We start from the raw sequence: 12,887 nt of genomic DNA, 5'->3' as shown, positions 1-12,887 counted from the left end.
TTGTAGAAACATCAAGGATGATCAATCAAAACAGGATGCAACTGAGCTCAATTTGAGTCTCATAGCAAAGGGTTTAAATTCTTAAAAAGCTTTGTCATTATGTAGAATGATAAGGACATGTTTTATTTAATCCATTTTAGAATAAGGCTGTAACAAGGGGTCTGAATACTTTCCAAATGCACTGTATATGCTTTTCTCGCATTGAGAAATAGGTGCTACCTACACTGACTTTAACTGGGTCTCACTGTAGGCGAATTACAGACATCCGCCAGTATAGCTGACCTCTGCCACAGTAGTATCACAGTGGTGCTTTACAATCGTCCATTTCACATACTGTATTGCTCTGCATTTCACCCTTTTCTCCTCCTCCACTCCCCTCTCTGGAGTGCCCCTCCCTCTCCAGTTGCCTAAAACCGGAAGTCACGACTCACAAACCACCAAGTCATAAAATATTTGTCACTGCATGGTCTTTTTCCTCCCTCTATCCATCTCTCTCTCTTTCTCTAGGTCTCTCTTCCCTCTCTTTTTATCTGTACTGCCTGAGGCAGGAGAGGGAAAAACGTGACACTGTATCTTCTGCTGCACTAGCCGGCCGTCTATGAGTCATACAACTCTATTTGGAGCAGAGCAGAACCACAGAGCCAGCTTGATGCAGCTCAGAGAGAGACTGTACAGGATGTTAACTATGTATGACACTTTCAGCGGGATGTGTTAGTTCCCTGCCTTCGACAGTGGAGTTGCAGTGGATTGCCTTCATCCACTCTTGCCTGGACAGTTAACGAGCGGTGCACATGATTTAGCCCCTGGAGGCTTCGTTAGTATTCTGATGATATTGTCTCCTTGTCATTTCAGTTTCTCATAATAGACAGTCAGACTCAGAGATCATGTTAGGAATATTACACCTCCCATAAAGAGAGAACCATACCCATAGCTTTATCTGAACAGCTCTCATATTTAGGCCCACTACTGATGTTATCTGTGAGACCCCATCGACACTGCACCCCACCCTCTCTCCTGCACCTCTGCCAAGCCAAAGCTACCCAGGCACTTTCTTTTTGTGACAGATGAACAGCAACACAAACATTAGTAAGATATATGGGGCACAGGGCAGACTATGGGGCACTGGTCTGGGCTGGTTCAAGGAGCTGGCCTGGGAGGGACAATGATAAAAAATAAGTAAAGGTTATAATCTCCACCATGGAGGGAGAGTAGACTGATTAAACCAGACTGAACGCTGCCCTCACCATTCATTCAGTCTGGTGTTATCTGGGCCAAGCATCAGTGCCAGGTTCCATCCAGAGCCATCAGTAAAAGCCTCATGGCCTCTATTGATTCCTGATGCTTCCATTTGGAAGCCTGCATGCTCCCTGTTTTAAAAAAATATAAGATTGTCCATTTCTTACATTTTCTGTGATCAAATGTAAAAAATAAAATAAAAAGTCTCACTCTCATCTTCCCTTGCTGTGATCCTTGTGCATTTTCTCTGATCATTCATTTCACCAGAGAGAAGTGAGTTTGAGTAGATAATGAATGTTTTATTTTTTACAGACATTCATTTTGTAGTACCCAGGCCCAATGCTCCTTTTAATGAGTTGTTTTCTCTGGGCTGTACCATTTCACATCTTACAGTAATCCTCTCTCCCCTGCCTGTCCTGTATGTTCATGCCCCAACAGGTCATGTCTTAGAGTGACTCAGTAAGTAGTGAGTGTGATGAGGCAATTATTATGAGGTATTATTGTGCCTAAGTGGTCACTAGGCAACAACTCTGTGCTGTGTCTTTCCAAAATAGAGATCTTCTAGATGTTGTCGTCTCTAGTGAATGCTCACAGCATAACAACAACCAAACCGCTTTTAGCTTTTCGCTACACAACTTCAGTTTCAAGTTTTTGTCACATGGTGAAATGACTTTCTTGCTTGCTCTTTCGCAACAGTGCAGTAATCAATATCTGTAGTACTATACAAAATAAATAAAGCAAAGTAGAACAAAAACACACGAGAAATAGAAATAAGAACAAAATAAAGTAAGCTACTGTATATACAGGGTCAGTTCCAGAGTCAGTGCCAATACCATATTTACAATGTGTAGGGATACTGGAGTTGGAGGGTTAGATATGTATATGGTTAAGGTGACTAGGTATCAGGCTATATGATAAACAGAGTAGCAGCATATAATATGACTTTGTGTGTGTGTGTGTGTGTGTGTGTGTGTGTGTGTGTGTGTGTGTGTGTGTGTGTGTGTGTGTGTGTGTGTGTGTGTGTGTGTGTGTGTGTGTGTGTGTGTGTGTGTGTGTGTGTGTGTGTGTGTGTGTGTGTGTGTGCGTGTGCATAGTCAGTGCAAAAATAAATTAGAAGGGTCAATGCAAATAGTCTGTGTAACCATTTTGTTAGCTATTTAGCAGTCTTCTGGCTTGCTTCAGTACCGTTTGCTGTGCGGAAGCAGAGAGAACAGTCTATGGCTTGGGTGATTCGAGTCTAGAACAATTGCCTTCCTTTTATTTAACATTTAATTTTTTTAAATGTAACCTTTATTTAACTTGGCAAGTCAGTTAAAGAACGAATGGTGGCCTACTCACCTTTCACACTGCCTGACATAGAGGTCCTGTATGGCAGGGAGCTCAGCCCCTGTGATGTACTGGGCTGTCTGCACCATCCTCTGTAGCGCCTTGCAATCAAGGGAGGTGCAGTTGTCATACCAGTTGTCATACCAGTGATGCAGCCAGTCAAGATGCTCTCAATGGTGAAACTGTAGAACATTTTGAGGATTTGAGGGCCCATGCAAAGTATTTTCCACCTCCTCAGGGGAAAGACGCGCTATCACACCTTCTTCACGGTGTAGATGGGGGAGTGTTCCACACTGCCAGGTCACTGACCACCCCCCTGTAGTAGGCTGTCTCATTGTCGCCGGTGATCAGGCCTATCGCCGTCGTGTTGTCAGCATACTTGACGGTGTTGGAGTCATGCGTGGCCACACAGTCGTGTTGAACAAGTGAGTACAGGAAGGGACTAAGCACACACCCCTGTGGGGCCCCCATGTTGACAGCCAGCGTGGCGGAGGTGATGAGTAAAGTAAAGATTGATGCCAGGAGACATGAGTGGAAGAGAAAAATCAAAGTAGGCCTTTCTACTCCGAGAGAGAGAAGTATAGGTTAGAAATGTTATTCAATTCACCAGGCATACACACAGAGTAATTATACATGATGCATTACAGACCTTTGTCATGGCACCAGTGAACAAGACTAGAGTTCCAGGCAGAGGAAAAGTGATTTAGACATTATTTCATCCCGTTTAGACTTCACAGTAAAACATAAATTAGAGCTAAAATGTTTCTCATCTGTTGCCACGCACCAGTCTAATGACAAGACGAACATGGGCATAATTTGTCTCTGTCAATATTACACTAAACAAAACTGTAAACGCAACACGGAACATTTTCAACGATTTTACTGAGTTACAGTTCATATAAGGAAATTGAAATAAATTAGGCCCTAATCTATGGATTTCACATGACTGGGCAGGGGTGCAGCCATGGCGAGCCAGGCCCAGGCAATGAGAAATAACTTTTCGCCACAAAAGAGCTTTATTAACAGAAATGCTCCTCAAACGATGTTTGAGGCGGCTTATGGCAGAAAATTAACATTCAATTCTCTGGCAATAGCTCTGATGGAAATTCCTGCAATCAACATGCCAATTGCACACTCCCTCAAAACTTGAGACATCTGTGACATTGTTGTGTGACAAAACTGCACATTTTAGAGTGGCCTTTTATTGTCCCCAGCACAAGGTGCACCTGTGTAATGATCATGCTGTTTAATCAAATTCGTGATATGCCATACCAGTCAGGTGGATGGATTATTTTGGCAAAGGAGAAATGCTCACTAACAGGGATGTAAACAAATTTGTGCACAAAATTTGAGAGAAATAAACTTTTTGCGCTTATGGAAAATGTCTGGGATCTTTTATCTCAGCTCATGAAACATGGTATCAACACTTTACATGTTGCATTTATATTTTTGTTCATTATAAATCATTTTCAGTAAAGTGCAATAAAATGTTGAATTAAGTTTGAACACAGTGATCATTAATGTTTGTTTGGCTGCATCTCGTTAATTGGCTTCCTGTTTTAGACGACTTGAGGCATCATTTAGACATTGGCATCATCAGTTCCCTCTATTTAGTCTTTATCTGTCTCTCTCCCTCCACCTTGTTGGGTTTTAAGCAGCTAAAATAAATGTGCTACTTCTGAGAGAGATGAAACGTGTTCTATTCTGTGATGGGAACCAATTATCTTAATGCATGGGTCTTCTCTAGCCCTGTGTCCCAAATGGCACCCTATTGCCTACATAGTGCACTTGTTTTGACCAGAGCCCTATGGGTAATATGTTGCCATTTGGAATGCAGGCCTGGAGTCTGGGCTGAGCGACTAATGAAATGGGCATGTATCTGGAATGTTAGATGGTTTGAGAGCCATCACAAAGACAGTACCGTCAACCATGTACACACACACACACACACACACACACACACACACACACACACACACACACACACACACACACACAGTACATAGTACACAACCTCCCTGCCCGCCTGCCTGTCGGGCTGTTCACTCAGGCTCAAAGAACAGCCAACCTGCTCTCCTCTCTCACATAGATCCTTTTATGCTATTAGTGCTAATGGAGACTGCCACAAAGCACATTTGTGAATAGATTCAAGAAGCTGGACATTTGGCGTTAGTTCCTACTTCACAGTAGGGTAATAAATGTTTTTTTTTTGTCTTTCTTTTTAAAAGAAATGCCTTCTTGAACGTGAACTTTCATGTGCCTTAATAACAAACCTGTATGTGATCTGTAAATATGAATACAAATGTTAAATGACGAGCCATGTTGGTTAAGCCACAGAAAAAGTCAGCAACCTTCCCACTAGCCATGATTGGAGAAAGTAGTTAAATTTCTATACGTTTTACCAAAACAGATCTCAACCACTAGCAGTGCATGCACCTGGAGAACAAGCCAATCAGATTCCAACAACACTGACCAGGAGAACTAAAGGTCTTTTCACACTACTAGGTACACATTTAAGAGACCACGAACAGGTGTGATAATCAGCAGGATAGTGTTGATTCTCCATTGGACCATGTACTCTGGTTTGATGTGTGACGGCTGCATTGCAAGTTTTACAGAGAACAGTGGGATTAATAGGAAGATAATGAAGTGAATATACTGTAAAAACTGCAAGGTTTTAACTTTGTGACGTTTGTGTCGCTGATATCCAACGTCCTTATGGCAATGTTGATTAAGCATGTTGTCTTAACGTTGCGTTGACGTTTGTGTCCCCTCCAGGTGCCGTTCCCAGCTCTGCAGGGGGAAGGGGTGGAGTATCTAGGCCGAGCCGATGACACCATCATCGCCATCTCCAACTACAGGCTCCACATCAAGTTTAAGGACTCCATTATAAATGTAAGACATAATGAACACATGCGTATTTTACGATACGCTGGTATTGATCCACGGACCGGTTTGGGGTTTTATTTTACCTTCTATATCGGTATTTAAATATTTGGTTTGTACAATGTGATACTTTGTGTGTAACTTCCATTTTTATAGTTTACTTCACTATTTGAGTCATCGCTCCCTGCTCTCTCTTAACATGCTGCTTTCCACACAGACATAGCCCCGTCCCCTGTCACTCAAGGTGGGCATTTGTTGTTCCTCGACCACGAGAAACTTGCCTTCAGTCTGTATGGTCAATGCAACACACGGATCAATGTTGATGACAATGATGCTGTTTTCACTTAATATAAATCCAGTAGTGTTTTATAATTACACTATTCGTTTGTGTTTCTTACATCTGCAACCAGCTAGTTTGTATTTTCTTAGCAAGTTGGGCCTAAATCGTGTTAGCTGCTAATGCTAATCACTAGTTAGCTGGCTAGCTAGCTAATGTACTGAGTCAGAGCAAACATACAGTACCAGTCAAAAGTTTGAACACGGCTACTAATTTTTATTTATTTATTTTTACTATTTCCTATGTTGTAGAATAATAGTGAAGACATCAAAACTATGAAATAACACATATGGAATCATGTAGTAACCAAAAAAGTGTTAAACAAATCCAAATATATTTTATATTTGAGATTCTTCAAAGTAGGCAACCTTTGCCTTGATGAAAGAATTGCACACTCTTGGCATTCTCTAAACAAGCTTCACCTAGAATGCTTTCCCAAAAGTCTTGAAGGAGTTCCCACATATGCTGAGTACTTGTTGGCTGCTTTTCCTTCACTCTGCAGTCTGACTTATCCCAAACCATCTCAATTGGATTGAGGTTGGGTGATTATGGAGATCAGGTCATCTGATGCATGACTCCATCACTCTCCTTGGTCAAATAGCCCTTACACAGCCTGGACGTGTGTTGGGTCATTGTTCTGTTGAAAAACAAATAATAGTCCCACTAAGGACAAACCAGGTGGGATGGTGTACCGCTACAGAATGCTGTGGTAACTACTGACAGTGTCACCAGCAAAACACCATCACACCTCCTCATCCGTGCTCCACGGTGGGAACTACACATGAGGAGATCATCCGTTTGCCTACTCTGTGTCTCACAAAGACACTGGGGTTGAAACCAAAAATCAAAAATTTGCAACGAGTCCGTTGCTCGTGTTTCTTGGCCCAAGCAAGTCTCTTCTTCTTTTTGGTGTCCTTTAGTAGTCGTTTCTGTGCAGCAATTTCACCATGAAGGCCTGATTCACGCAGTCTCTTTTGAACAGTTGATGTTGAGATGTGTCTGTTACTTGAACTCTGTGAAGCATGTATTTGGGCTGCAATTTCTGAGGCTGGTAACTAATGAACGTATCCTCTGCAGCAGAGGTAACTCTGGGTCTTCCTTTCCTGTGGCGGTCCTCATGAGAGCCAGTTTCATCATAGCGCTTGATGTATTTTGCGACTGCACTTGAAGAAATGTTCAAAGTTCTTGAAATGTTCCGCATTGACTGACCTTCCTGTCTTAAAGTATTGATGGACTGTCATTTATCTTTGCTTATTTGAGCTGTTCTTGCCATAAAATGTGCTTGGTCTTTTACCAAATAGGGCTATCTTCTGTATACCACCCCTACCTAGTCACAACATAACTGATTGCCTCAAATGTATTAAGAAGGAAAAAAATTCCACACATGAACTTTTAACAAGCAACACCTGTTAATTGAAATGAATTCCAGGTGACTACCTCATGAAGCTGGTTGAAATAATGCCAAGAGAGTGCAAAGCTGTCATCAAGGCAAAGGGTGGCTTCTTTAATGAATCTCAAATATAAAATATATTTTCATTTGTTTAACACTTTTTTGGCTACTATATGATTCCATATGTGCTATTTCATAGTTTCAATGTCTTCACTATTATTCTAAAATGTAGAAAATAGTAAAAATAAATACAAACCCTGGAATGAGTAGGTGTGTCCGAACTTTTGACTGGTACTGTAATTAGCTATACAGCCTGATAATAACATTGATGATGTAGACCTAAATCATCATGTTTTTTGTGCAACAGTATCGTCTAAATCAAAGAGGAATACACAAAGCATGAATATGTTAGTTACATGAAGTAGCTAAGAGAAAACATTAAATGTAGCCAAAAGTTATAGGGTCCCCAAGTAAACACTTATCAACACTTTGGTTCCTACCCTGTCACAATAATTCCTTCCTGGGGTTTTCATTTGTCATCATCTATTGTCTTCAAAGTGCCCACTATTATATTCTAACTATGGAATTAGAATAATCATTTTTACAGTTCACCCAAGTGTTTCGCTCTAAATCGCAAGTCAAATCACAATTGCAACATTTGGTTAAAAATAAGGTCTAGATTCTTTGCCTATATTGTGCAGCCCTACGTGGCAGTGTGGAAATGGTCTAAAATTAGTGCAGGGAATGCAGAAATTGAAGAAAATGCGGAAAATTATTTTGGGGTGAATTGAACAGTATAAAACAATCAGAATGGAGAAAGACCCATTGAAATCACTTAGAATGTATGTGTTGCCACCCTAGGGTCACGCACTACTCATACATTTTTGCCATATCGCTAGGTAGCCTAGTGGTTAGAGTGTTAGTAACTGAAAGGTTGTAAGATGGAATCCCCGAGCTGACAAGGTAAAAATCTGTCGTTCTGCCCCTAAATGAGGCAGTTAGCCCACTGTTCCTAGGCCGTCATTGAAAATAAGAATTTGTTCTTAACTGACTTGCCTAGTTAAATAAAGGTTAAATAAAAAAATAGCTGCTCTGACAGCCTGGTTAAATCAGATTGAATGCTGCAGTGTAATGTACATAAATCAGTTTGGTTGCCAGGCTAATTGCTACACTGTCTATAGATCTGTAGATCTGTACACAGAACTGAGAGGTAGGTAATGTGATGTGAGGAACAGAACCCTGCCTGAAAGGAGAGGCTCTGCTGGTTAGATTCATTACACTGTCTGTAGATCTGTGCACAGAACTGAGAGGTAGGTAATGTGAGGAACAGAACCCTGCCTGAAAGGAGAGGCTCTGCTGGGAAGATTCATTACACTGTCTGTAGATCTGTGCACAGAACTGAGAGGTAGGTAATGTGAGGAACAGAACCCTGCCTGAAAGGAGAGGCTCTGCTGGTTAGATTCATTACACTGTCTGTAGATCTGTGCACAGAACTGAGAGGTAGGTAATGTGAGGAACAGAACCCTGCCTGAAAGGAGAGGCTCTGCTGGTTAGATTCATTACACTGTCTGTAGATCTGTGCACAGAACTGAGAGGTAGGTAATGTGAGGAACAGAACCCTGCCTGAAAGGAGAGGCTCTGCTGGTTAGATTCATTACACTGTCTGTAGATCTGTGCACAGAACTGAGAGGTAGGTAATGTGAGGAACAGAACCCTGCCTGAAAGGAGAGGCTCTGCTGGTTAGATTCATTACAGGCCATATAATACATTTTAGACAGAATGTCCTGCTGCTTATAAGCCAAGGCTGGTAGCACTTCAAATGATGTGATTGAGATGCAGAGCCATTCCCAGGACCTGATGCCTGGTCCCCTCCTCACACCCACTGAGTTGGCAGTGTGTCAGGCACCACAGGAGTGGTGCAGTGAGCGGTGGCTATGATCTCACCACCAGCCAGGACTGTTTTACGTGACCTCTGGAGTTTCAGGGAGCCGGCCCAGCACTTACTTAAAGTTGCACGTGCACACACCAGACACACAGGCATGTACACACACACACACACACACACACACACACACACACACACACACACACACACACACACACACACACACACACACACACACACACACACACACACACACACACACACACACACACACACACACACACACACACTTATCTTGGCATCCAGTGGCCCCTCCTACTGACGCCAGACCCTGCTGTAATACAAACAGCCTGATTGTTTGCATTCACTGGCCTTAGAGTGAGATTCCATCTACTCCTTTAGTCTCGAACCTCAACCCTAGGCAACAGTGACTAGGGTTTGGTTTCAGTGATGGACTCTTTTGGCATAGAGGATCGATGTCACTGCCTATTTCGATAAGGGAGAAAAAGAAAGAAAAATCACAGGGCAGACATGTGAGAATGTCGCAAATTCAAATCCTTTTTTATTCAAGCAGATAAAGTAGTGAAGTAGGCAGTGACGTAGTTCCTCTATGCCAAATGAGTCCGTCATTGAAACTAGACCCTAGTCACTGACCACGTTTACATGCGCACAGTATTCCTGATAGTAGCTCATATCCTGTTTAAGGTCTTAAACTGTTTTCAAGCACCTTTGATATCCCGCTTACGAGTATCCATGTAACCATGAATAAACAGAAAATCCTCATTTAAGTTCATATGGGTTAAATGGAAACAGTAACTGAAATAAGGACACTGACTGTAGGCCTATAACCTTCTACATGTAGAGTAAAATAATATCAACTCCAGGGGATTTATGCATTTCTTGCAGTAAAATTATACAACAAATGTTTATTTGGTCTCGGGAACAGGAGTGGAGAAATATGATTTCTTTCTCTCAGCATCTCTTGACGAAAATGTCAATGTGTGTGTAATGTGTTATCTCTGGCACTGTTAAACAAGTAGACAGTATTTCAACCACATAAAATATGCAACCAATATGAACTGAAGTCTTATCAGAAACGTGTTTCATCGTTTTCTCAGCTTTTCGTTTCGTTAAAACCTGTCAAACCGATGACATTTGGACATTTTGCACAGAACCAATCTTTCCACCGTTTTTAGTAATTCCGTTTTCTCCCTGATCCCTATACGAAACAGACTTACACGACTGATCCCGATACGAACAGACTGATCCCTATACGAAACTAACTTTACCGGTGTTAACTAGATTACTAGTGCATTCATTCTATCGATGTAAGACATTATTCTGGTGAGCACTACTTTATAGTCTTCTGGGGCAGTTATGACAGAAGAGAAACAACATGTATCTAACTATAGTTGACAAACAAATGGCCTACCAAATGTCGGAAAAAGCATGTCTAAATTATTGGTGAAATTAGCCAGTAGGCTATATGGACCAGTACGGAGTATCAGCAAAATAAATTGTTATGTAATTATGGTGGATCAAATTGCGCAGATTCTTAATTTTTTGTTTGAATATCAGATGAGAACATCATCACACAACACCTATTATATGCGAAACTGAGCCTGCGCAGAACGCGAAAAACAACGGTCAACGGGATAAGATGTTTACATGCCACAGTATCCCGTCAAAGATCAACATATCATAGGCATCTTATCCGAGTTTCTCATAACCGGGATACAAGCTTTTTCGTGTTGTTGTAAACGGGACATGATGTGACAGTATCCCGAATATTGGTGTGCATGTAAACAAGGTCAATGTATTGCCTAGGGTCGGGTTTTAGAGACAAACTCCTCTCCTCCTCCTCCCCCATCCCAGAACTCCAGTCATCTAACAGAGCACCTGTAGTAAGACCACTTTTTTTCTAAACATACAGACATCTGCACTGTTAGTTTGTGTTACCTTTTCATATCCTTTCCCTTTCCATTTTCTTCTCTCATACTTTCCTTTTCAAGCTTGGTTGTGGTCGGCAAAAGTCGCTCTTTCTGCTCATTTGTGTTCTCTGCTTGATTTTCATTATCTTCCACCTTTAGCTTTTTCTTTTTATGCATTGCCTATCATTAACTTCGTTCTGTTGTTTTTCTTCAGTTGAATAGTTTTTCCATTCCCTCTGTCCCCTGTCTTGTTATCACCCCCCTCCTCCTTCCTGCTCTCTGCTCCCTCCCTGGTCCTGGTGTCTGTCTGTCACTTTGTTGCAGACCTATCAAGGTGTGGACAATCATATTTCTGTGAGTACCTTGTGTCAACAGCAACCCTCAGCTTCCCCCCTCCTCCCTCCCACAGTCTAGACTAGAGCGCTCTATCATTCAACCTCTGGTTCAGACTGACTACTCCTGGATTATTGTGCCCTCCGGACAGACAAAATGTCATTTCATTTGAAATTGGAAGCAATCTAAAAACTGTTTTATTCATTTTCTGATTCAGAATCTCCTCAACATTGAATATAATTGAATGCACGGCAAGGCAAGAGCCCAAGCAGTTCTGTTTTGCAGAGATTTCATTTATAGTGCATTTTAAGATTTTGTAGCACAACTTTGTGCCGAAGTCTATCTGAACTGTAGCAGCATGAATTGGTTGTTCCTTACCGAGTTAGATGACCCAGGCCCCCTGCCGGTCAGTGTAGGTGCTGATTGGCCTGCCCCAATCAAAGGTCAAGCCTCATTGGGTAATTTTATAACTGTTGAGTTCAGAGTGACCTCATTAACACCCCTGACCTGTGGACCAATAATAGAGCTAGAGCAGTGGTACGGAACACTACAGGCTCAGCATGATAGAATGACTGAGTGGAGAGTCTAGAATAGATTGCACTGCTGCTGACTCCAGAGCTTGGCCTGTGGTAATGACTCATTGGTTTAAAATGGTGGTTGTTTGTATGAATGAGACTTACTGTGTGAGAATTTACTGTGGCAACTATGAAAAGTGTAAATACACTTAAGATATAAACGTTATAGTTCATGGAAGGTGCATTAACAATGTAATAGCATGCAACGTGATGATTTTATAAGGAAATGCAAATGATGCTGTCGTGAATTAGATATTGGTCTGGCAATAGAGGCATTGGTATGGTGTCTGTTTTAGGCCTATACCTAATAGAGGCTTGCATGAATTTACATAGCCCATGGGTAAGACCACCACAAATATCATCTTCCAATCCCCTCTCTGCTGTGTGAAAAATGTATTGTTACCTCACCGTGCCTTGCTGTCTACCTTACAGTAGGTACATTAACTAGCCATGGCGAGCCTAGATTACTAGGCACTTCATTACATGTGTTGTGTTCAGTGAGGTGTCCTGTGTAAAGTGGTGCCCCCATTATTAGAGGTGTTGCGTCTACCCTGGTGTCTTGTGTAATGTGGTGTCCTCTCTCTGTCTCCCCGTACAGGTGCCTCTGAGGCTCATAGAGAGTGTGGAGAGCAGAGACATGTTCCAACTGCACATCATCTGCAAGGACTCCAAAGTAGTCAGGTAAAGAGAAAATTCCTACTTTATATCTACGGTACCTACACTGGCTTGTGACAAACAACTATCATTAGGACTTATTGATAAATGGATATCTGGTGCTCCATGAATCTTTTTTTTTTTTTTACATGATTAAAAATAGGACTTGTTTTCATAAGTCTTTTTTTATTTTTATTAAATTTGATTGACTTGAAGCACAACATAATATTTTTTTGACACAATGTATAGGCTTCGTTCGTAGTGGTCTTTTTTGATAGGCCTATGCCACAATATTTCTGCTGATGGGAAAACTAGATCCTTTGTTATTGCAGAG

The 12,887-nt window shown here is 41.6% G+C and overlaps 1 protein-coding gene across 8 annotated transcripts in view; it reads left to right on the top strand.

The window, feature by feature from the left end:
* The window catches only part of LOC118391766 (myotubularin-related protein 4), a 184,755-nt gene that overhangs the window by 140,785 nt on the left and 31,083 nt on the right, over window positions 1–12,887 (top strand). For 6 of the 8 annotated variants that reach the window (XM_052457744.1, XM_052457743.1, XM_052457742.1 and 3 more), the window contains 3 exons: window positions 5,341–5,457; window positions 11,316–11,345; window positions 12,498–12,580. In XM_052457744.1, the coding sequence (XP_052313704.1) occupies window positions 5,341–5,457; window positions 11,316–11,345; window positions 12,498–12,580 (230 nt within the window). The remainder of the gene's footprint in view (window positions 1–5,340; window positions 5,458–11,315; window positions 11,346–12,497; window positions 12,581–12,887) is intronic. The other 2 variants (XM_052457741.1, XM_052457747.1) reach the window with 1 other exon arrangement.

The sequence above is a fragment of the Oncorhynchus keta genome, chromosome 12 (genome assembly GCF_023373465.1).
Source record: "Oncorhynchus keta strain PuntledgeMale-10-30-2019 chromosome 12, Oket_V2, whole genome shotgun sequence".
NCBI classification, from domain to species: Eukaryota; Metazoa; Chordata; class Actinopteri; order Salmoniformes; family Salmonidae; genus Oncorhynchus; species Oncorhynchus keta.
This window is presented reverse-complemented; position numbering and strand designations above follow the sequence as displayed.